A 26,989-nucleotide genomic window follows, 5' to 3' on the forward strand; every position below is an offset into this window, starting at 1 on the left:
GACCTTAAGACCAGTGGACCCGATCGCCACTGGTGTCCCACGATCGAGTCACAGAGCTGAAGAATGAGGAGAGGTCTGTGTAAAACAAAACTCTCCCCGTGCTTCCTACTGAGCCTGTCACTGATTGTCTGTTCTCTGTTATAGGGAAAGACGATCAGTGATGTCAGAAGCCAAGCCACGGCCCCCTACAGTTTAAAAAAACACACAAAAAAAACAACAAAAAAAAACCACACACACATTTAACCCCTCTCCGCCCCCTAGTGGTTAACTCCTTCACTGCCAGTGTCATTTACACAGGAATCAGTGAATTTAAATAGCACCGATTGCTGTATAAATGACAATAGTCCCAAAAATGTGTCAAAAATGTCCGATGTGTCCACCATAATGTAGCAGTCACAATAAAAATCGCTGATCACCGCCATTACTAGTAAAACAATTTTTTTTATAAAAATGCTATAAAACTATCCCCTATTTTGTAAACGCTATAACTTTTGCGCAAACCAATCCAATCGCTAATTGCGATTTTTTTTTATACCAAAAATATGTAGAAGAATGCGGCCTAAATTGAGGAAAAAAAATGTTTTTTTATATATTTTTTGGGGATATATTATTATAGCAAAAAGTAAAAAATATTGCTTTTTTTTCAAAATTGTCCCACGGACATCCACCCAGAATAAGCCGACCGCGCTGTAGCCGCCTTTCAGCGCGGTCGGCGTGTGGTTAACTAGCAATTCCCCAGTCATGCTGTTTCTACATTCTGTTATAAAACATATCCAATAAAAAAAAAAAAAAAAAAAAAATTGAAATTCAAAAATCGAATTGCTTCATTAATTTAGGCCGAAATGTATTCTGCTGCATGTCTTTGGTAAAAGAAAAATGCCAATATACAGTGGATATAAAAAGTCTACACGCCCGAGTTAAAATGTCAAGTTTCTGTTACGTAAAAAAATTAGACAATGATAGATCATTTCAAAACTTTTTCCACCTTTAATCTGACCGATAAACTGTACAACTGAAAAAAAATAATAATAATGTGGTTGAATAAGTGTGCACATCCTATAACTGGGGATGTAGCTGTGTTCAGAATTAAGCAATCACATTCAAACTCATGTTAAATAGGAGTCGGTACACACCTGCCATCATTTAAGGTGCCTCTGATTAATCCCAAATAAAGTTCAGCTGTTCTAGTAGGTCTTTCCTGACATTTTCTCAGTCGCATCCTACAGCAAAAGCCATGGTCTGCAGAGAGCTTCCAAAGCTTCGGAGGGATCTCATTGTTAAAAGGTATCAGTCAGGAGAAGGGTACAAAAGAATTTCCAAGGCATTAGATACACCATGGAACACAGTGAAGACCATCATCATCAAGTGGAGAATATATGGCACAACAGTGACATTACCAAGAACTGAACGGCCCTCCAAAATTGATGAAAAGATGAGAATAAAACTGGGCAGGGAGGATGTCAAGAGGCCTACAGCAACGTTAAAATATCTGGAAAGTACTGGCTGCGTACTACTTCAATCTCCCGTATTATTCAGCTTTTTTTTTTTTTTTTTTTTTTTTACGAAGAACATCCAAGCCCGGCTAAATGTGCAAAAACACACCTGAAGTCTCCCAAAAGCATGTGGGAAAATGTGTTATGGTCTGATGAAACCAAGGTTGAACTTTTTTGGCCATAATTCCAAAAGACACGTTTGGTGCAAAAACAACACTGCACATCACCAAAAGAACATCATACCCACAGTGAAGCATGGTGGTGGCAGCATCATGCTTTGGGGATGCTTTTCTTCAGTTGGAACAGGAGCCTTAGTTAAGGTAGAGGGAATTATGAACAGTTCCAAATACCAGTCAATGTTGGCACAAACCCTTCAGGCTTCTGCTAGAAAGTTGAACATGAAGAGGAACTTCATCTTTCAGCATGACTACGACCCAAAGCATACATCTAATTTAACAAAGGAATGGCTTCACCATAAGAAGATTAACGTTTTGAAACGGCCCAGCCAGAGCCCAGACCTGAATCTGATTGAAAATCTGTGGGGGGATATGAAGAGGGCTGTACACAGGAGATGCCCTCACAATCTGACAGATTCGGAGTGTTTTTTGCAAAGAAGAGTGGGCAAATAAATCAAGATGCGTCATGCTGATAGACTCATACCCAAAAAGACTGAGTGCTGTAATAAAATCAAAAGGTGTCTCAACAAAGTATTAGGTTTAATGTTGTGCACATTTATGCAACCATATTATTTTATTTTTTTATTTTTACTTCCCTCCAATATTTTGTTGTTCAACGGAGTTGTAGAGTTTATAGGTCTAAAAAGGTCAAAAAAGTTCTGAAATGCTTTATCTTTGTCTCATTTTTTTTACATCACAGAAACCTGACATTTTAACAGGGGTGTGTAGACTTTTTATATCCACTGTATATATAGATGTAGCAATATGGATTACAATTGCAATGAACAGCTATCCCTGGCACTATCTGTATATCATATCATCCCTCTAGTGTCCTGCGTTACTAAACTGACATATTTGTGAGCCAACAAAAAGGGATTGTGGGATTGGTGATTCAATCAGTTGACTGTTCCCCTACGTGACCATACAGTGGTGTGAAAAAGTGTTTGCCCCCTTCCTCATTTCCTGTTCCTTTGCATGTTTGTCACACTTAAGTGTTTCGGAACATCAAACCAATTTAAACAATAGTCAAGGACAACACAAGTAAACACAAAATGCAATTTGTAAATGAAGGTGTTTATTATTAAAGGTGAAAAAAAATCCAAACCATCATGGCCCTGTGTGAAAAAGTGATTGCCCCCCTTGTTAAAACATACTATAACTGTGGTTGTCCACACCTGAGTTCAATTTCTCTAGCCACACCCAGGCCTGATTATTGCCACACCTGTTCACAATCAAGGCATCACTTAAATAGGAGCTGCTTAACACAGTAAGGTCCACCAGAAGATCCTTAAAAGCTACACATCATGCCGAGACCCAAAGAAATTCAGGAACAATTGAGAAAGAAAGTAATTGAGATCTATCAGTCTGGAAAGGGTTATAAAGCCATTTCCAAAGCTTTGGGAATCCAGCGAACCACAGTGAGAGCCATTATCCACAAATAGCGAAGACATGGAACAGTGGTGAACCTTCCCAGGAGTGGCCGGCCGCCCAAAATTACCCCAAGAGCGCAGCGACGACTCATCCAAGAGGTCACAAAAGACCCCACAACAACGTCCAAGGAACTGCAGGCCTCACTTGCCTCAGTTAAGGTCAGCGTTCATGCCTCCACCATCAGGAAAAGACTGGGCAAAAATGGCCTGCATGGCAGAGTTCCAAGGAGAAAACCACTGCTGAGCAAAAAGAACATCAAAGCTGGTCTCAATTTCTCCACAACACATCTTGATGATCCCCAAGACTTTTGGGACAACATTCTGTGGACCGATGAGACAAAAGTGGAACTCTTTGGAAGGTGTGTGTCCAAGTATATCTGGCGTAGAAGGAACACTGCATTTCATAAAAAGAACATTATACCAACAGTAAAATATGGTGGTGGTAGTGTGATGGTCTGGGGCTGTTTTGCTGCTTCAGGACCTGGAAGACTTGCCGTGATAAAAGGAACTATGAATTCTGCTGTCTACCAAGAGATCCTGAAGGAGAATGTCCGACCATCTGTTTGTGTACTCAAGCTGAAACGAACTTGGGTTCTGCAGCAGGACAATGATCCTAAACACACCAGCAAGTCCACCACCGAATGGCTGAAGAAAAACAAAATGAAGACTTTGGAGTGGCCTAGCCAAAGTCCTGACCTGAATCCTATTGAGATGTTGTGGTATGACCTTAAAAAGGCCGCTCATGCTCGAAAACCCTCTAATGTAACTGAATTAGGACAATTCTGCAAAGATGAGTGGGCCAAAATTCCTCCAGGACGCTGTAAAAGCCTCATTGCACGTTATCGCAAACGCTTGGTTGCAGTTGTTGCTGCTAAGGGTGGCCCAACCAGTTATTAGGTTTAGGGGGCAATCACTTTTTCACACAGGGCCATGATGGTTTGGATTTTTTTTCACCTTTAATAATAAACACCTTCATTTACAAATTGCATTTTGTGTTTACTTGTATTGTCCTTGACTATTGTTTAAATTGGTTTGATGTTCCGAAACACTTAAGTGTGACAAACATGCAAAGGAACAGGAAATGAGGAAGGGGGCAAACACTTTTTCACACCACTGTACATCCGGACCACATATCTCAGGGATCTTTGCTACCTTTTTTGCTGGGAAGAGCTATATAAAAAAAAAAAAAAAAAAAAAAAAAAAAAAAAAAAAAAAACACAGAGACCCACCCCACACTCTCTTCTCTTCCCGGGCCTTGGGTGAGAAAGGTCTCTTCGTGCAGGGGGAGTGAGGTCATGGCCTACCATGCGGGTTACATCATCCTTGCCCGACCAAGAAAGGGGTTCAACCGCTGCCTGTCGTTCATCAGACATCTGACCAGCATGAGCTCTACAGTCCGGCGACTCACGCTCCGTGCTTCGCATCGGGTGACCGCCCCAAGCAGGTCTGTGTCAGGACGTCTACTCTAGATTCACTGTCTAGAAGGCGCTGAATCGGCCTGGTCGTTGGCGAGAGGGTAATTGGGTAATTGCCTACCTTTGAAAACCTTTCCTTGGTTGTTTTACTGGGACTATGTACAGACATCTTTACATTGGGGACACTTCACTGCACTTCTATTTGAACACTGCACATAGGCATCTTTAACTGCATCCATCACACGATACCAAACTACTCTGATACTTTCTACACCTTATTGTATATAGTTAATGAGCTCCAACTGCCAGTGAAGACCATCAGATCTGCAACGGGGACATTCTGTCATTGCTGCTTAAAGGGCCCTATTACCATACTTGTTTAGCATCATCTCTCATTAGGATAATAAGAGGTAGAATAGGCCGACCTGAGTTTCTCTCTAGAAGTATTGTCAGAATTGATGCTTAACTTTGCTTATCCTTTCAGGTTATGTTCAAGTGATATATTTATTTTTTTTTTTTTTTTATTGTGGCAGAGCATTGCCCTGCCAGGGTCTAGAAGGAGGATGTGACCTAGTATTCTCAACCAGACAGGGAGCATGTAACATGAAGAGGAAACTGGCCTTTCAGTTTCCTCAGTGTTTTCTAAAGTCCACTTTTGGGACTTGGAGCTCAGGGATTTCTGAGAGATCCGGGTGGGATGGAATCCCTAGTCCTGATTTTGAGAACAGCCAGCATACTGATTGGTCAGGTGTGTGCTGGGCTTTTAGTAGTGACCTGACCATGGTTCTGGGCTCCACCCCAGCAGACAGGAAGTCTGAGTACCAGGAGCCAGGAGGGCTCCACGGGGGAGCCAGTGCAGCAAGAGGCTGCTAGCTGTGTGCACCAAGGTGGTCGGTGAAACAGTCTGTATGAGACAGACAAGGGCCTGGAGGGTAAGGCCAGAGCTGCAGTGCTGCAAGTGAGAGCCTACTAGGCTGAATGCAGTTTTGTTGATGAAAAGGAATGCTGAAACCCCTGCGAGGGAAACCTATCTTTGTTTGTTGGACTTTCTTTTAATAAAAATGGGCAAACAAAGCCCTTACAAAGAACCAGTGAGTGGCGGTGTAGAGCTTCAAGCTCTACATTTGATGCTAATCCTTTACATTATAATATAAATTATATATATATAAATAATCCTGTTGTTGCCAACTGTTTTAACTTGTTTTACTGGGGAAATCATTCTACTGAGCTTGTGCGGTTATCCAAGGCTCAGTTGAAACATTACCTCATTGTACAACATCTTATCTGAAGTACTTCAGTAAACGTTAACAGAATATAAACGTATGGAGTGTTGTCTTATTACTCAAAAGGTGTTGCAATGATGTCTGAACCCAGAGTGTCGGGTGGGTTGGAATGTTCACAGGGTCATGGCGATGCAGATGAGCAGGTAAATCCAAGCAGTCCCCAAGGGGGCCGTGCTACATATATTAATTGCTTTGTGTGAAAGTTATAGTGTCTACAAACTATGGTATAAATACTGCCATTTACACAGCTATACACCTTATTCTGTAATAGCAGTGATCAGCAAATTATAGTGTGACTGTGTATCGGGAAATCCGGTGCTAACAGGTACTGGCCAGGAAGGTCACCGACACTGAAATTGCTTGTGACACTAATACAGTGATCAGTGATAATGCTGTATTAATGACACTGGCTGGAAAGGGTTTAAAATCTAGGGGCAAACAAGGGGTTAACTGTCTGCCAAGTGTAATGTGTGTTGCTTTTATTTACTAATCTACCTTTTTTTTTCTCCTTGTTTTTCAGGGAGAAGAAAGCCTGCATCTGCTGCGGCTCGCAGTATATTTACTGTGAGCAGTCGGCCGGTGATTAAAGTGTGTTGAAAGAGCAAATTTTTTGTTTTCTTCAGATCTTTGTATAACAGTGTGACAATATAGAAGATTTATTGGAAAACGGCGACAGAGTATTATCACATTGTAAGAAGAGGTACCTTTTCTGAATCTTTTTATTTTATTTATAACAGTACTTGACAGGGATGCCCCCTCTCACCCCCGTTATATATACTCACTATGGAACATCTTGCCATGGTCCTAGGACAGAATCCAGACATACAGGGCATTCTGTTGGGTCAGTTCCAATATAAACTGACTATATGTGGATGAACTTTTACTATATGTCACAAAACCGCATGTTTCTCTACCCTACTATTGTCAAAACATTTGAAGAATTTGGCTTAGTTAGCAATTTTAAAGTGAACTATGATAAAACAGAAGGACTTTATATATCCCTGCCTCCACCACGAAAGCTATTAAATACCTAGGGATCCAAATCCCCTTTTCTCTACCCACTCTTGCAGATATAAATTACAAGCCTCTTTTAGGCACAGTCAACTTGTGTTTACAATCCTACGACAAGCCTAATATCTCTTGGTTTGGTTGTATGAGTGTCGTTAAAACGGACACGCTATCGAAATGATTCAATCTACTTTCAGGCTGTGTCCTTGCTCAGGATTATATACTGTACCATGAAGAACTTAATAGTCCATCTGGTTCAACCTTTGTGCTATACGAGTCCACAATTTATTGTCTTTAGTCAAGCTAACCTACTATGTAACAGGACCTCATCTCTGTGGACTGAAGATTCTCTTGCCCCTTTTAGGCCCCTTTCACACTGGGGCGGTGCGGGCGTTGGCGGTAAAGCGCTGCTATTTTTAGCTGCGCTTTGACGTCGTTTTAGCAGCGGTCTGTAGCTAAAACCAACCCGCTAGCGGCCGAAAAAGGGTTAAAACCACCCGCAAAAGTGCTGCTGCAGCAGCGCTTTGCCGGCGGTATAGCCACGCCGTCCAATTGATTTCAATGGGTAGGAGCGGTGAATACACCGCTCCAAAGATTTGGCTAGCAGGACTTTTTTCACCGTCCTCCTAGCGCACCGCTCCAGTGTGAAAGCCCCTCGGGCTTTCACACTGGAGTGAGGGAAATATTTGTATAGCGCATAACGCGAACTGAATCGCCTCAAGGCGCTGCGAAGAGCTTAATTGTCCAGCTTCTGGAAGAGGAAGGTCTTGAGTTTTTTCCTGAAGGCCTGGTGGTTTCTTCCAAGCGGATGTTGGTTGGTAGAGCGTTCCATAGCCGTGGTCCTTGGACAGCGAATCTCCGTTCCCCCTTTAACTTGTACCGGGATTTGGAAATGAGGAGGAGGTTTTTGTTAGATGATCAAAGACTGCGGGTTTGGTGTGTAGTGTTTTATTTTCTCAAGTAGGTATTGAGGAGTGTCTCTATGCACGCGTTTTTGGGTGAGGCAGAGGGTCTTAAATGTGATCCGATTCTTTACGGTTAGCCAATGTAGGCTCCTCAGGGAAGGGGAGATTGATTCCCAGGTTTTTTTTCCTGTTATCATCCTTGCCGCCGTGTTTTGGATAAGTTGTAATCGCGCAAGTTGATATTGGGGTAATCCTGTGTAAAGTGAGTTTGCGTAGTCAAGTCGTGAATTAATGACTGTTCCAACTACCACTGCTTTGTCATTCTTTGGGATGAAAGGCATGAGTCTGCGTTGCAGATGGTGAGAATCACTGACTACTGCTCCTATTTGTGGATCCATTAACATTTGTGAGTCAAAAATTAACCCAAGACTCTTGGCCTTGGTCTTTGGGGAGATGGTCTGCCCAAAGATGGTGGGTGGTGTCCAGGAGGTCTTGATTCAGGAATTATGGTTTGCGTGTAGGATAAGAAGCTCTGTTTTTGATTCGTTGAGTTTGAGGGAGTTAGTGGTCATCCAGTCTTCTATTAAATTGAGGCAATTTTCTAATTGTTGTTGATGGTCTCTTTGTCCGGTGATACGGAGGTAAAGTTGTGTGTCGTCAGCGTACGAGTGGAAGCAGAGGTCTGATAATCTGATGATTTGGAGGAGTGGGCGGATGTATATGTTGAAGAGGACTGGTGACAGGGGCGATCCTTGAGGGACTCCGCAAGCGACTGCCCGGGTTTCAGAGGTGAATTCTCCTAGTTTTACTGTCAGTGAATGATTTCCTAGGAAGGACGCGAACCATTGAAGATCTGAGCCTGTGACTCCTGCCACTTCTATGAGGCGGATGAGTAGAGTATTGTGGTCCACTGTATCAAACGCTGCACTGAGGTCAAACAGTACCAGGAGACATGATTCTCTGTCATCCGCTGCTTTGAGGGCGTCGTCCCATATCTTGAGAGCTGTTTCTGTTCCATGGCCCGGGCGGAAGCCTGATTGCAGCAGGTCCAGGAGTTTGTGTGTATCCAGGTGGAGTTGTATCTGTTGTACTACCGCTTTCTCCATGATCTTGGAAATGGTGTTGAGGCTTGTTATTGGCCTACGGTTGTTTGGGTCCTGAGGGTCGAGGTTAGGTTTCTTTAGCAGGGGTTTGACAATGCCTTGTTTGAGGGCGCCAGGAATGATCCCTTCTTGGAATGACTGGTTTATGAGGTGCGTTATAGTGGAAGCCACGATGTCGGAACATTCTTTCAGAGTGAAAGGGGCTGTTTTTTTTTCAGGCGCTACACAGGTGCTATTTTTAGCGCTGTATCGCCTGAAAACCACCCCAGTGTGAAAGGGGCCTTAATCAAGACCACTTTGCAGGTCTGGGACGCATACCTACTACGCAAGGGCTTACTTTCCTCGAGACTTCGGTGATGCCTCGTTTCCACCAACACTTATCAGCTGTAAATTCCTTTCATGGCAGAGGGGAGCTAATCCTCTTTTTTATGTTATACTCTCTCTGTTGGGAAACTAATCCCCCTTTCTCAGCTCCAATTGACATAACACGATCCCACAAATGCTTTGCTTGAATATACTCAGCTAAAAGACTATCTAAGAACTTGGCGATCCACGGATCCCTTGACTAGAGCTCAGACTATGAGCCGTTGCTCTCCCAGTCCATTAGACCTGAGCGCTCACTTTCTCTGCTTTACCAAGATCCTCTTAAAAACTTCTTGCCCACATTCGCCACTTTTTTAATTATAGTGGGAACAGGAACTAGATCTCCCATCTGATGTTATGGATTAGGACAAGATACTGGTGTTTTTAAAAAAAATTGTCTGTTTCATCTCATCTGCGATCAAGAACGCAATTACCGAATATTGTCTAGATGGTGCCTCTGTCCCAGTCTTGCATAAAATAGATCCTTCTATTCCAAATACTCGCTGGCGATGTTTGCAGGCACCATGACCAACATTTGGGGCACTTGCCCGTGGATCGCCACCTTTTGGGACGATATACTGCAACTATATGACAGGCTTGTTGGTGATCGATTCCCCAACTTGCCCCAAATTGTGCCGTCTATGCTGCCAGGTTCCTATAAACAAATCAAAAAGTGCTTGATTAGACATTTCCTTGCTGCTCAATCTGTAATAGCTATACATTGGCGGCAAACTGAACCAACGTCGCTAGCTGAATGGGCTTGTGAAATGGACAGATTTAACCATCTGGAACACATGATAGCCTCGAAGGAAGACAGAACAGTGTCATACCGTGATTTGGAATTACTGATATGTGCTGTACTACTGTACTTTTACATTTTATTGCCCGTTCTGTTGCATTGTATACTAGGTTGTATTGCATTCAAATACTGTCTTCGACCTGTATGTTCTGAAACCTTAAAGTGATTGTAAAGCCTTGTTTTTTTTTTATATAAAAATAACAAATGTTTTTACTTACCTGCTCTGTTGCAGTGGATTTGCACAGAGCAGCCCAGATCCCTCTTCTGTGCTCCTGACCCTTCACTCCCGTCGAGTGCCCCCACAGCAAGCAGCTTGCTATGGGGGCACTGGAGCCAAGTCACAGCTCCATGTGTCCATTCAGACACGGAGCCCCGGCCTGGCCCCACCCCCTCTCTCTCCTGATTGGCTAGCTGACTTTGACTGACAGCAGCAGGCGTCAATGGCGCTGCTGCTATATCTCAGCCAATCAGAAGGGAAAGTCTCGGACACTCATGGACATCGCTGGACAGAGAAGGGATTAGGTGAGTATTAGGGGGGCTGCTGAACAAGAAGGCTTTTTGTCTAAATGCACTTCTGACTTTACTTAAATAGCTTAAACATTACAAGAAGTACCTGAGCAAGAACCTTCATGTTAGTATCACCAGTGTTTTAATTTTGTGTACAAATTATGGCTGTAAAGGTTCTCGTTTATCCAGGTCATGGTATGGCTTAGTAGTAGTTAGTCACATTAAACTGGGCTTGTTCTGTAATGTTAATGAAAATGTGTTGCTTATCCAAACCACTTCCTTCATTCTAACGAGTGTCAGGAACTACCCCAGCATTTATATCGACACAGGTAACACAGACACCTTAATCAAATTACCATGGAAGTACAGCCAAACCTAATTTGGCTGTACTTCTGTGGATCACAGGAGTGCAATCTTGTGACCCCTTTTTAGCAGACACCAGGCTGAAGTACGCTTACATCACAGAGCTGTTGCAGGCTCAGGCAAGACTGTGACCATTTGGTCTGGTTCCACCCACATGCCTGGACTGGAACCCGGCTCAGCCTTTCAGCGATTTGCTGGGAGCCTGAGGCTCCTGGGAACTCTGAGAATCGAGCGATCAGCTGTGTTTGATCAGCTGGTTCTCAGTGTTAAAGCCGGTGGAGGACAGATGATTCCTCCTTCCCCCCCTCCCAAAAACAAAAAACATAATTCTCTTAAGGCAGATGTTGATCGTCCAAATACAGGATGGGAGATGTGAAAGTTGTAGAACCACCCTGTTCTAGTTACATCATCCCCTTGGTGTCAGCCGATGCTTCTCCACAAGCCACACCTTTTATGTGTGTTTCACCCCGCCCACCGGGGATTAGACATAGCGGTGTGACTCATCAAATTGAGAAGAGATAATAAAATACCATCATATATATTTTTTTAAATAAAATTTTAGAACAGAAAAAAAAAAAAACATAACAAGACATCATACACACTAAAACAAAAAGTATAATAATTAATGGTGCACCAATAATAGTATCGGTGCTGATACTGAGTATTTGCACATGTACCGGTGCTCGTGCAAATGCACGATACCTGAAACCGATACTTTCAGGCTCAGTTAATTGAGCGGTCAGTGGGTTTCCCCAGTGTTAAAGAAGTCCTGTAATTGGAGCAGTCAAAAAAAAAAAAAAAAAAAAAGCCCTGAAACACTTAAATAAAAACAAACATTAATGTTTCTTCATCTGCAGATCAAATGTTAGATGTCAGATAACGTTCCTCTATTTATCCCCTTAATAACCCATAATTTAGTCTAATCAGCCTTAATTAACTCCTTATTCTCCTCCATTTAATTATTATTTCCTGTTTTTTTTCTTTTGTTCACGTCTATTTTATAAACAAGTAAAACTTTTTTTGTTTGCTTTGTTAGTGAATATTTTTACACATATATATTAACATATTTACACATGAAATATTTCTCTAAATCAAACAGCAATCTTGATCGTGATGAATGAGCCGCACTCGATGTGCTGGCCCATGACTGCGACATTGTGATCAAACCATCCGACAAGGGTGGCAATGTCATGGTCATGGATAAAGCCCAGTACATCGAGAGGTGTATGAATATACTTTGTAACTCTGAGTGGTACCGACCAATTGAATGGTCTTCACTTGATAAACTTACTCTGTATTTTTATAACTTTGTGGATACAGCATTTCACCAAAATGTTATAATCAAACATATGTGGGAATTTATCAGAACAGATTATCCCAGAGAAGCCACGTTTTATGTGTTGCCAAAACTACAGAAACAAAAAAGAAAACCACCTGGTAGATCTATCATCTTTGGCTGCGGCAATCTTACTGAAAACCTCAGCCGAGTGGTGGATAACCATCTAAAAGCTCTCGTGGAATGCCTATGATCCTATGTACGTGACACCATACATTTTTTAGAAACCCTTCGAGATCTAAATATTTCTGATGGCGTCTTATTAGTTACTATAGACGTCGAGTCCCTTTATTGCAGCATACCTCACATAAAGGGCCTTGCGACGGTACATCATGTACTCTCACAATTTAGTGAATGCAAGCTGGAATATACAGAATTTATTCTGAACTCTCTTGAATTCATATTGCATCATGATGTCTTCTGCTTTGATGGTTCCCAATACCTCCAGGTACAGGGCGTTGCGATGGGTACATGCTGTGCCCAATCGTACGCCAATCTGTACCTGGGGCAATGGGAACATTAACTGCTTGCTAATGATTTATTGCTCATCTATATGTGCCATGTACTTACATGGCAACGATATATAGATGATGTGTTTGTCATATGGGATGTCTCAGTCAAGCTCCTATATGAGTTTCTAGCTGCCATTAACATCAACAAATTCAATTTTAGTTTCACCATGTCAGATAGCACAGAGCAGAACAGAGATCACGTTTCTGGATGTGCTTGTGAAAAAACAACCGGATGGTAGTCTCTCCAGTCAGCTGTACTGCAAGCCCACAGCAGGGAATTCGCTACTACATGCAACTAGTTTTCATCCTAAATCCCTGCTAGAATCTATACCTTACACTCAGTACCTTCGAGTACGTAGAAATTGTTCAGATGATATCACTATCAAAGATGAAACCGATAAACTAAGAGAAAGACTCCTCGAAAGAGGGTACTCTAGCTCCTGCCTCAAAAAGGCATACAGAAAAATAAAGTTGTCACGTCAGGCTTTACTTAACACACAAAAACAACCCTCTACCGATGATACAACTAGAATCATTACTACATATACCACACAGCATAAACAACTAAAACGTATTTTAAACAAGTATTGGCATTTACTCACCATGGACCCCTCATTATCTCCATTTGTGGAAGATACACCCGCTTTGACATATAGGAGAGCACCCTCAGTAGGCGATCGGGTAGTCACGAGTGAATACAAATCATACAGAAGGGATACATGTAAAACATTAGGCATTCCTCTTGTGGACGCCCCGATACATCCAGACTCAATTCCCAGGATTAATTTTTCTGGGACTTGACCGTATCCACTTTATCTCAAGAGGTGGCGATTTTAATAAACGCCTCCTCCAATGTGAACTGATGTTAGCCGGATATTGCCTATTCTCTGTTGTCTTTTGTATAGCTTCCTCTTTTATGTAAACTTGCTGGCTGCCACCTCATCTTTATCCACTAGATGTCTTCCAGTTCTGTGCCCTTGCCGCTCTGCTTGTGCGCAGACACTCGATGGGTAAGCTCCACTGGCACGGAGCGGGCTTATGATAGACTAGTCCCGGTCTCTGCCCCATTCTGCTGTGTTAGGTGGAGCGATCCATGTGCTTGCAGTCGTCTCCATGACGATCGGCAAGTGTTTACCCGCCGGTGACGCATGACATGACGCCCTTCCTGGCCGTGGCTGTGGCGCACGCCCCCTGTCAGAGAGACGTCTTGTCTCTCGCTATCGGCTGCAATTATGTGCAGTTACAATGGCGGAGTTAATGGTTTTTGCTCTATTGGTCGATATTCAAACAAATCATGTATTTATATGCTCACACCTGGATGGCCTGTGTTGGTTCACTGGCCATTACCGGGATGTCAGCAGCACATTCAGATGCCTAGTTTAAAAGGTAAATATTACTTTTTTGACAAGCCATATACAGACATGACTGTATGTCTTCATGTCTGATGCAATTTCTTTTTCACTCCTATTTACAATAAGAGGATTTTTTATACTTACAATACTTTTTTGGTATAACCTTTCCCCACAGTGGCATTTGTTTGACTGCTGTTGGGAAAACTGGGCGTCTCTAGTGAATGCGCTTTGGTAACTTTGAAACCGGTAAGGGAACAGAAGTGATAGAGTTCAATAAATCCACCACTTCCACCCAAAAGATAACTATATATGGACAAGTCCAGAAAATATGCGTAAAATCCCCGATTCACGCCACATCGCCAACACTCGAAGAACACACAGGATTAAAGCCTATGTGGCGTAATATATGCTTTATGTACCAATTTATATTGAATCATACAATCTCTTAAGGATATCAAAGATCGCAGAGGGATATCTCCCACACCCCTCCAATCCTTCATATCTATATCTGGTATATCTCGCACCCACCTACCTCCAAGAGCCTCTAATGGCAAGATAGAAATTAATATAAGACGAAAATACAACCTCCAGGTGGGCTTATCCAGACACTCAGACCTAAGCACTAATTTTAGGGTGGATTGTCTAATCATTAAACTATCCTGTGGAAACTGAGCATGAAAGGTATGAAGAAGCTGGAAATATCGAAATAAGTGGGAGCTTGGGACATTAAAAGTCAAAGTATAGAGAAGGTAGATAGTTTCCGATCAGTAATATGTGGTTATAGATGTTGGGGCATCTTGCCGACACTCATTTTCTTTTCAAAAGGTTTTTTATTGTCAAGTGAGAACATGAAGGAACAATACAGCTCAATTTTGATCGTGCAAGTGCAACATAAACTGTTCAGTGATAATACAGCGATAGCATGCAAAACATAACTCGAAATGAATTTCCGAGGTCTAATCGGATCATTTCAGATACAGTTTATAGCTGGAATAAGAAGATCAAATATACTCAAGAAGAATGCCCTCAGAGCAAGGAGGGCTATCCACCATTGTTACTCCATATACAGCGATCTTGGAGACATCCTCTAGGGAACCTGTACTGTCCAATCAGATTTTTTTTATAAGTAAAGAAAAGAAAGAGAAAAAGTATGGAGAAAGAGAGCGAAAGGAATTAAAAGAGAAAGAAGATAGAAAATAGAGAGAGGCAAGTCAGGCAGGAATGGAGAAGTCGGGTGGCCCGCACGGGCCCAAGGCAAGAGATGTTACCACCATATGGCGCTTGAGTCGAGTTAAGGTTCCAAGAGGCGTGTATCAAAGTTGGGGGCTAGAAAGTGAACAAACCAGGGTTGCTGGTTCTGTCAAGGATCGTTGCTTCTATCTTACTGTGGATCATGGCTTGGGTGACTATTTTTCACTTCAGTTGTGTAAAGGGTCGGGGACTTCCAGGCTTTAGCAATAGTTTGCTTAGCTGCAGTAGTTAGTTGGAGGAGAAGGCGAGTTTGGGGTCTGGCTGACACTCATTTTAACTGAAAACATGACTATGTAAAGTCACCAACATTACAGTTTAGTTTATTTTGACTACCTACTATTAGCCTTCTGAGATTACATTAACATTTTAAAACTTATATGGGACTTTAGTAATTAGGTTTACATTTATGAATAGCCACAGTCACTTACCACTGTCCCCTATGATGTTCAGACACATGACAAAGGAAAGAAAAAAAGAGGATACGTGGCTACAGTTACAAAGCCGTTTGGTTGCGAAAGTCATAGTGACATCAGCATATCTTTATTGTGCATCATACCTGGATATTTGTAAATTGCATTCCACTGAATGATTCATATCTCTATCACAAAAGGCTACGACACCTGTGCAGCCTTTCACCTAGATGCCTATGGGGCAGACAAAAGGCAGTTGTGTCCTGTGACAATATAGTTGCCACTCCCATCCTTCACACGGGCAAGTATGGCCGTTGTCTTTAATGTGTAAAATCTCTCGCGTAGGTGTTACACCTTCTTTGCCTCTGTTATACATTTTGGTTTTGAAAAAAGGGCCTTGCCAACATTTATAAATCAAAGCAGTAACCTAAAAGCAAATATTTATTGTATTGCAACTTAAAGTGGAACTTCAGTAATTTTTTAATCTTTACATCTATTAAAAGGAGTTGTAAATTAAGGTGAAAAAACACCTGCAGTGACCAGTGACCGCACCCCCCCCCCCCGTTTTACTTACCTGAACCCTAGAACTTGCCCCACGGGGACTTGCCTTCTCTCTGCTACGGCGTTTTCAGCTGTTGATTGGATAGATTGATAGCAGGGCAGCCATTGGCTCCCACTGCTGTCAATCAAATCCAATGATGCTGGGCCGAGTCCTGCGTTCAGTGTCTACGGACGAGCCGAGAGAGCCGCCGAGGGACCCCAGAAGACCAGGATCGGGGGGCCACTCTGTGTAAAATGACAATGTCAAGCAGAGGAAAGGATCCGATCACCTCCACCGCTGCCAGCATCTCCGGTAAGTAGCAGAGGGCACCGAAGTATGGCGGGAGGGGGTCCTTTCCCACCACCGATAAAAGTGAATCCGCCGCTGAGACCACTTTTATTGGAAACAGACCGCCCGCTGAAGAAGCGAATCCCGGATTATGGCAGCTAGCTGCTGCCATAACGATATTCCACTTCAAAGAGCCAACGTATAATGAAGGCAGGTGGTCCGCAAGTGGTTAATGCAGAAGAGACATAGGGGTTGATTTACTAAAGGCAAATAGGCTGTGCACTTGTAAAGTGCAATTGCACTCTCCATGTGCAGTTGCTCCAGAGCATAAATGACAAAGAGCTTCACTTTGAAAAGAGTACCCAATCATGTGCAAGGCTACTGAGCTGGCCAGAACCACCTCTGGAAGGAGTCTATTCCGCATTTGGAAGCCTTTCCATATTTGGAGATGAAATCTCTTTTCCTCTAGGTGTAAAGGGTGCCCCCTTGAATTTTTCCTCAAAACTGAGCTCCTCCATGCCTCTTATCAGTTTGGGTGCCCTTCTCTGCACTTTCTCCAGTTCTCCGATTCTTTTTTTGTCAACTGGTGCCCAAAACTGAACTGCATATTCAAGATGAGGTCTTACTAGCGATTTGTACAGGGGCAAAATTATATATCTCTGTCTCTCTGGAGTCCGAGGATTTTGCTTGCTTTGGAAACCGCAGCTTGGCATTGAGCTTATGATTTATCAGAACAACCAGATCCCTCTCCACCATTGATTCCCCCAGTTGTACTGCCTCCCCCTACTATGTATGATGCATGCATAACTTCACATTTTTTAACATTAAACCTAATTTGCCACTTTTGCCCAATTAAAGAGTGCATTGAGGTTGGCTTGTAAGTTGGAGACATTCTGTAAGGACGTTATTTTACTGCATAGCTTAGTGTCATCATCTGCAAACACTGAAATTGTACTTTTAATCCCAGACCCTATATAATTTATAAATGTATTTAAAAGTAAGGGTCCCAACACTGAACCTTGCGATACATCACTGATAACCTTAGACCATTCAGAGTAAGAATCATTAAACCACTACTCTCCGAGTTTGGTCTTTTAGCCAGTTTCCTATCCATTTACAAACTGATTTTTCCAGTCCTGCAGACTTTACCTTACACCAGGGGTCAGCAACCTTAATAAGTAAATAAATTAAGATAATAATCTGGACCCCTTTACATTACACAGTCCTACACCTCTGAACCCCTTTATATTACACAGGCCCCCCTGCCCATCACACAGCCCACCTATTAAGCTTTAAGCCTGTGCACACTCATGGAATAACGACAAACTGTGTTACTTAAAAAGGTCTATAGGCGACGCTTCAATAATTTCTACAGGATACCTGTTTAGAGTTACAGAGTAGGTCTAGTGCTAGAATTCTTGCTCTCGTTCTAATGGTCACAGTGATACTTCACATGTGTGGTTTGAACACTGTTTACATTTGGGATTGCGACTTACATATGTGTTGGCTTCTGAGCGTGAGCATGCAGGGATGGGGCGCGTTTAAAAAAACGCTTTTCTTTATTTTTTTTCATTTTTACACCGTCCCTTTAAAAAAAAAAAATTCTGATAATTTTTATTGCTGTCAAAAGGAAAGTATACATCCCTTGTGACAGAAATAGGCAGTGACAGGTACTCTTTATTGAGGGATCTAGGGTCTATAAGACCCCAATCCCTCCTTTGCACTTAAAAGCTTTTAAAATGCCAAGTTTGGCTATTTTGAATACATACATTCTTTTAAATTTGGCGCCTTTAAGTCTTCTGTAAACCGGAAGTGATGTCATGACATTGCTTCTGGGTTACTAGATCCGAGATCCAATCAAAGTTCTCTGGCCAGCTGTCGGACACTAGCTGGACTGGAGCACTGGAGAAGATATAAAGCAAACACTTACAGCACTGGGATTTGAGTTTTAAACACCAGTAGAATATCGGATGTAGAATCTCACAGGTGAAGGCTATACCTAATAGTGGAATTCAGACCCATAAAAGACACAGCGAGTGGAATATTTCACAGATTGAACATTTTCAATACACCTTTTACCTAATAGTGTTGTTTGGACCTTTCAGCATTGGACACTGTATTTAGGATCACTGGATATTTTTTGGATTTTTTTTTTTATGAGTATTAGTTCTTTATTTAAAAAGTTAATTTCTGCTCAACTTTTTGGATGTATATATATTATTTTTCATTGCACACACTGGTATATCACAGCAGCGCAGCACTCTTTATATATTTAATTCATTTGCCGTCTCTTTATCCCCAGTCACCCAATCTAGAGTATTTTGTAAAGGGCCCACATGCTCAGACCTGACCTTTTTACTATTAATATATTTGCAGAATGTTTTGTGGTTTGTCCTACTATCTTTTGCAATCTATCGTTCAAGGGGTTTACAGCCTCTTTAGCATTTGACTACAGATCCACTTTAATTTTGAATGTATATGTTTTTTATACAGTATACTGTATTTAAATCCCATTTAGATACCTCCAATCGTCTTCATTTTCACACTGGTGATGCCAAATGGGGGAAAAAAAAAAAAAAAAACTTTCAGCCTTTGTAATTTTGAAATTAAGCCCCATTTCAAGTCTTTCTGCAATATTTAAACGCAGTCAGCAGCCGTGTCAATAGCAGTATACAGAATGACCTAACCTGTCTTATTCTCAAAGAAAAGAATTACATTTTCCCATACTTCATATAAACAGAGGGGTCATTAAACTGACGTTCTGTGTGAGTCAGATAAACACATCTACACTCACTGAACAATACTGGAAATTTTGCACTGTCAAAATAAACCATTCACTTCTTGCCATTGTGTTGTTAGGTGGTAAACAGTGTAACAAACTACATCTCTATTTTTATATCTCACGTTAATTCTTGTTAAGGTGATATGGAGTTAACATTGTGTTTTAAAAATTCCAGGAAATGGTATTATATAGGTTAGTTTTCAAATCCATGCCAAGACAATGTGACCTATTATTTCAGCTGTGGTAATTGCTTACAGAATCTTTCATTTTAAAGTTTCAACTACTTTTGTAGACAATTACGAATTTTAGGAAATAAAAGGTGAGCCAATATAGAGTAGTTTGGCAATAAATGCAGTAGGCTTTTGACCTAATCATTCTGAGACAAGCAAATTATTATAATTATACAGAATGTATATAGCGCCAACAGTTTATGCAGTGCTTTACAACTTGAGGGTAGACAGTACAAATGCAATACTGTTGGAAGGCAACATGGTCTAATGTCATATTTCTGGAGTTTTTACATATCAGTTTCCTATTCCCAAAGATCAGCCATGCTGATATTTGCCGTTCCATGGCTCTAAAGGAGATACAACCAAGCATTTGCTTTCCTGGGGGCGGTCTGGAAAGTCATTTCTCAGCTCTTGGCTCCGGACCGTCTTTTGCTATAACACAAACTTGAAAGGGACCATAGCTGACAAGATGATTGATGATTGTCCTGCTACAGAAGTGCAAACGATCAAAAGCATTGAAGATTGACCTAGGATACAGAGACATGATACATGGACAATGCTGCCCCTAGAGGTCAATACAGCAGGACGGACAGTAATATAATCCCCATAAATACCGATTTGTCAAAAGTCTACATGGGATGGCACTGTGGTTGGGTTTGGATGGTGTATGATTGAAGTATAAAAGACTGAGCAAGTGAGAAAGCTACCCTTTTGCCTCTACCCTTATCGCTCTTGGCTTATGCCTGGGCCCCATGGCTCTCTCCACCGTTTGAGCCTCATAGCTATACCTCTTGTTTACCATCCAAGTCTAGCCGTCGATACAAAGCCTCAAGGAAAGCATTGTGATAAGTATCTTTGATATTCTTGTATTATGTGATCTATTGGTATAAGTTTGCAATATCTTTCTTTAGTATTTTTTATGTTAGCACTCTCCTATTTTCTTGGGAAATAAATAAGACTTTGTTTTATTAAGCCGTGTGCTTGGTTTCATAGCTACCCTTGTATTGTGATATCAACAGTAACATGTGATCAGAGTTTTAATAGAGTAACTAGGGGAATAGACAAGTTAATACATAGGTGCTATATAGAGATATATATATATATATATATATATATATATATATATATATATATATATATATATATATATGGAATAACCACCCCCAAATAATATATTTATTTGCACCCATTACTTCAATTACACTTTAATACAGTAGGAATCAGAGATCTAAGAATGTATACTTATATGCCTAAAGTACATTTCCAGAGTGAAGGACTGTACATACCTCTGAACTGATTGACTCAACCTTCCATACCTAATGCTTAGATCTATACAATATACATAATCAGAGTTGGGGGGGGGGGGGGTAAGAAAGAAAGAACTTTATCTGCTCCCATGGGTCTCGTCTCTGCACCAGCAAAATAAAATAGCCTGCGGCCAATCAAAGTCTGAATCCGCCATCACCTGCAAGTACGCGTCTGTGTATACAAAATACCTCCATTTCTCTGTGAATTTCTCTTGGGTGTTATGCAGGGTGGCGAACAATTCCTCCATATGAAGGATATTGTTAACATCATAATACCACAGCAACCTGGTTGGTGGTTGCGTTTGCTTTCATAAAGATGAAATGCAGGTTCTTGCTGCATTCGTGAGATGGATTGTTAGGGTGGCTTTGTATTTCTAGAGAGGGTCTCTCTGTCAGAAGGAGAAGGCAAGCAGCTGGGTTCCCGCTCAAATCGATGGATGTTAAATGTTTAATTGTGGAGGTCACGTCTTCCCTAAAGGACCTCAATATAGGGCAATGCCAAAAGATAGCTATCATGCCCACACCCTCAAGGTATTGCCAACATACATCTGGAATGTTAGGTTTTATCTAATGGAGTTGGCTTTGGACCCGGTACCATCTAGATAGGATCTTGTAACCCATCTCTTGGTACTTGTTCGCTATGGAGGATTTGTAGGACAGTTGGATGATCTTTTCTGTCTTTTATGATGTTAAGGTCACACCGAGGTCTGATTCACAATGATGAACATATTTAGGAGTTAGAGCATCTACAGGGGTGGTCATTAAGCTATAGGTAATTGAGAGCCTATGCCTAATAGGTTCTCTCTTCCTACAAATGGATTCAAATTGTGTAAGTTTATGTGGAGAGTAGATAGCGTTACCAAATGTCTACAGGAAGCGCTAAGCTGCAGGGAGCTCCAAAAGTTCAGGAGTGGGTCCGAGCAGTGGGTGGTTCAGGACTTCCGTGGGGACCCTAGACAATAGCCAGGGCACCCCGACAAGATGGAGGAATGTTCCATCTCCATAGGCATTTCTGTTATAATGCCAGTCAATAATACATGAGTTTGCTCTATAATAGCAAACTATATTCAGGAAGCCAATGCCTCCGCTAAGCCTATGTCTGGTCAATAGCAGATAGTTCAGCCTAAGTGACTACCAGGACCACAAATAAGTCTAAAAGTGGGCACAGATGCGTTGAAAAAATTAAGTTGGAAGTAATATTGGTAGGGCCTGGAGGAGGAAGAGAATCCACAGTAAAACAGTAATTTTTAAGGAGCTGCACTGTGCAAACCAAGTTAGACCATGCATGCCACTGTGTGAGGTCCCGCATGATATTGTGAAACAAGAGCAAAACGTTAGCCACATACAGGTCTGCAATATCTCTAGTGATGTTTGTGCCTAACTACTTTATTCGTCCATCGAAAGGGGAAGAATTACCCCAAGTGTTGTATATCATGTGACTGGATCGTGACATTAAGGAAAAAAAAAAAAAAAAAAAATAATAATAATAATAATAATAATAATAATAATAATAATAATAATTATATATATACATACATATACATACACACACACACACACATATATATATATATATACACATACACACACACACACACACCTATTTCTCTTGAAGGCACCTAATCTTTTACATTATTGTGCTTATACACAATACTACAATAGTAAAGCTGAATTTAAGAAAGTATTTATTTCACAGCTCTTTGTCTATACACTAAAAATCCAAAAGCAAAAAGTAATTGGACATTGTCCATAATAAAAATAATCCAGCTGTTAATTTATGAAACATCATTCCATTATGATGACTGGGAGAGTCATTGATACAGTAATGTGCAGATTATCTCTGTTTTTTTTTTTAAACACCTTTAAATAAGACATTTATATCATGCGAGTCTCGACATGAGCTTCTACCAGACAAATTCATTTTTAGACAAGTTTTATGTACTAGGACAGAGAGACCATTTCCTACCTTTATACTTTTCTGCCATATTTGCAAATGACTCCAAGAATGACAATGACACCGGATCCCCTGTAAATTAGAAAAGAAAATACTAGACATTGTAATACAGAAACCAATGGGGCAGTGTAAAGCTAAACAAGACATAAAAATAAAAATAAAATAAATAAATTGTATCCAGTTACGTTTAAACAAGGGGCACTTGAAGGATAAGTGCACTTTAAAACAAAGTCGTTCGTTGTTTTTGCCCCTTTCCCCAGACCGAATCTATTCAAACATTGTAAGATTGCTCTTGTACAGTACACAGCAAAAAATCACTTGATTTCCACATCCACAATAGAACAAATCTTTCCTGACGGCTACTGTATTCGGATAGTGGATAGCTGCATCTGATTGGATTGTATGACCAACGATTTTTCGCCCGACTCCTTTGACTTTCAGATGAAAGGATGTCAAACCAGAAGATGCTAATAGGGCAACCCACAGCTCAAATTCTGACAAGTTAATCAAAACAAATTCGCTCTGTTCATGGCCAGCTTTATGCACAGGACTCTTTAGGCAGCTTCTATTGCTTGGAATAGATGGCAATATGAAGACAGGAGAGAATGTGGGGAGTTTTTTTTTTTGAAAGTATATTAACATACATTGCAGAGACCAAGTATATATATATATATATATATATATATATATATATATATATATATATATATATATATATCTCTATATATCTATATATCTATATATCTATATATATATCTATATACATACACACACATACATACACACATACATACATACATAAACACACACACACACATACATATACACAGTGCCTTGCGAAAGTATTCGGCCCCCTTGAACTTTTCAACCTTTTGCCACATTTCAGGCTTCAAATATAAAGATATAAAAATTGTATTTTTTGTGAAGAATCACCAACAAGTGGGACACAATTGTGAAGTGGAACAAAATCTATTGGATTTTTGAAACTTTTTTAACTAATAAAAAAATTTAAAGTGGGGCGTGCAAAATTATTCGGCCCCCTTGCGTTAATACTTTGTAGAGCCACCTTTTGCTGCGATTACAGCTGCAAGTCGCTTGGGGTATGTCTCTATCAGTTTTGCACATCGAGAGACTGAAATTCTTGCCCATTCTTCCTTGCAAAACAGCTGGAGCTCAGTGAGGTTGGATGGAGAGCGTTTGTGAACAGCAGTTTTCAGCTCTTTCCACAGATTCTCGATTGGATCCAGGTCTGGACTTTGACTTGGCCATTCTAACACCTGGATACGTTTATTTGTGAACCATTCCTTTGTAGATTTTGCTGTATGTTTGGGATCATTGTCTTGTTGGAAGATAAATCTCCGTCCCAGTTTCAGGTCTTTTGCAGACTTCCAACAGGTTTTCATCCAGAATGGTCCTGTATTTGGCTGCATCCATCTTCCCCTCAATTTTAACCATCTTCCCTGTCCCTGCTGAAGAAAAGCAGGCCCAAACCATGAGGCTGCCACCACCATGTTTGACAGTGGGGATGGTGTGTTGAGAGTGATGAGCTGTGTTGCTTTTACGCCAAACATATTGTTTTGCATTGTGGGCAAAAAGTTCGATTTTGGTTTCATCTGACCAGAGCACCTTCTTCCACATGTTTGGTGTGTCTCCCAGGTGGCTTGTGGCAAACTTTAGACAAGACTTTGTATGGATATCTTTGAGAAATGGCTTTCTTCTTGCCACTCTTCCATAAAGGCCAGATTTGTGCAGTGTACGACTGATTGTTGTCCTATGGACAGACTCTCCCACCTCAGCTGTAGTTCTCTGCAGTTCATCCACAGTGATCATGGGCCTTTTGGCTGCATCTCTGATCAGTCTTCTCCTTGTCTGAGCTGAAAGTTTAGAGGGACGGCCAGGTCTTGGTAGATTTGCAGTGGTCTGATACTCCTTCCATTCCAAAATGATCGCTTGCACAGTGCTCCTTGGGATGTTTAAAGCTTGGGAAATCTTTTTGTATCCAAATCCGGCTTTAAACTTCTCCACAACAGTATTACGGACCTGCCTGGTGTGTTCCTTGGTCTTCATGATGCTCTCTGCGCTTTCAACAGAACCCTGAGACTATCACTGAGCAGGTGCATTTATACAGAGACTTGATTACACACAGGTGGATTCTATTTATCACCATCAGTCATTTAGCACAACATTGGATCATTCAGAGATCCTCGCTGAACTTCTGGAGTGAGTTTGCTGCACTGAAAGTAAAGGGGCCGAATAATTTTGCACGCACCACTTTTCAGTTTTTTATTTGCTAAAAAAGTTTAAAATATCCAATAGATTTCGTTCCACTTTACAATTGTGTCCCACTTGTTGGTGATTCTTCACAAAAAATTTAAATTTTATATCTATGTTTGAAGCCTAAAATGTGGCAAAAGGTTGAAAAGTTCAAGGGGGGCCGAATACTTTCGCAAGGCACTGTGTGTGTATATATATATAATATGTTATGCTATATGAAAAGGAACCTGTAACAAACAAAGTGGGTGTTAGTCCAACTTGGCTAAAAAAGTGTAAATACCATCCTTTGTTCTCTCATCGCTCCTCCACCTACCCTGAGCCCAGGCTAGGGGTACACTACCACCTTCTCCTCTGATTTCTTCGAGTACCTCTTGTGTTATGAACACACAATTCCCCATGGCTCTCAAACATCGGGGAGCGCCATCAATGCATTTGTATAATAGGCTTTTGTGCTGTCATGTGTATCCTACTTGGCTGTCTGTTTATTTATTCTCCCTGCATGAAGGCTATTTCTATTAAACTGCTTACTCTTTGATCTTCTGTATGTAAACTTTTCAATAAAAAACGTGGATAAGAAGAAGTGGAAATAAAGTTTAAGTTGGTCACATTCGCTGCTTATAAAAAAAAAAAAAGCTATAGATTTTTCCTACAATGTAAATATACATATAAATTATAAATGCAAACAGATGTTTAATTAATGATTGGTTAAAATTATGAGATTTTCTGGAATTAGAATCTCCCACAGATTCCTAGAATGTGATGGATTTTGTGTTCCCTGCCTTCCTGACCTGCAATTATCAGCAGATGCTCATAGTCATGTAGCTACAACAGGAAATATATACAGATAATCCCATGAGCAGCTTACAGCTCTGTATAGGCAACCAAGCTGTGTGCAGCCCCTGTGTATCAAACTGCACTATGGACAACAAGCGTTATTGCTCATAGCAACCTGCTACGCTACAGCAGAGTTCCAAAACGTCTCATTATTAGACCCAAAGAACTCATTACTACATACTTGTCCCTGTTTTAAGTTTGGCACCAAGGGCCCATTCATATCACATCTTTTGGGCTGCATTGGCCAAAGCAGTTGCAATGCATGGACAAGCAAAAAAGTATTGTTTTCAAGTATCAGCTCACACCAACACACGGGGATTGATTTGCTAAAACTTTTTTTTTTTTTCCAAAGCTTAGATAATTTGTTAAGCTAAAAAAAAAATAAAAATAAAAATAAAAAAAAAGATTCTGTTCCCTTAAAGCATGTTATACGGCACAGTGCTTGTGCTGTTTAATCTGGCCCCCTGTATAACCTGAAATACCTGGCTGATCCTGCCCTCCCCTATAAACTGACCACGCTTTATCATGGGCTGCTAAGCCCTGACACCATGGTCAGTTTACATGCCTCCGTCATCCGCAGCCCTTTTCTGTCCTTCTCTGTCCTCTCTCCCCTCCCTGCCTGTCAGCTCTGTGTCAGGGCCCGCCCATCCCCTCTTGCTGAAATAACAGTTATTTTCAGGCACTCACCTGTCCTCCTGCATGCAATGTCTCCAGTGTATCTGTTTTATTTAATAAAAGCAGTATTTCCGAGCACCGCTTGGTGGTGGTGGTGATGTTGCATTCAGCTAGGCGCCTTAGAATTAATACAACTAAATAGCAGCCACCTTTTTACAGTTTTGTTCGTTTTGAAAAACTCAATAAACATATCTTTAAAAAAAATAAAAATAGCAGCTGCCACTCAACCTGAAAGTCCACGTAGGTCTGGTGCAAGTGTGTGGTGCTCGGGAGGCTCCCGACAGCAACAATAGCAAAATTAAGTTGCAAACTGACACACGCTGTTGGGATCCCAATACTCCTTTATTTAACACAGGATTAAAGGATAATTTCACAAAAAAAAAAAGCACTTTTTTTGT

The 26,989-nt window shown here is 41.1% G+C and overlaps 1 protein-coding gene across 2 annotated transcripts in view; it reads right to left on the reverse strand.

Annotated features, from left to right (window-relative positions):
- The window catches only part of TXNDC16 (thioredoxin domain containing 16), a 186,532-nt gene that overhangs the window by 62,318 nt on the left and 97,225 nt on the right, over nucleotides 1–26,989 (reverse strand). For both annotated transcript variants that reach the window (XM_077466803.1, XM_077466804.1), the window contains exon 14: nucleotides 22,821–22,880. In XM_077466803.1, coding sequence (XP_077322929.1) covers nucleotides 22,821–22,880 — 60 coding nt within the window. The remainder of the gene's footprint in view (nucleotides 1–22,820; nucleotides 22,881–26,989) is intronic.

This window comes from Lithobates pipiens, unplaced genomic scaffold (assembly GCF_037356315.1).
Source record: "Lithobates pipiens isolate NorthernLeopardFrog02 unplaced genomic scaffold, aLitPip1_a1.2 Scaffold_37, whole genome shotgun sequence".
Classification (NCBI taxonomy): domain Eukaryota; kingdom Metazoa; phylum Chordata; class Amphibia; order Anura; family Ranidae; genus Lithobates; species Lithobates pipiens.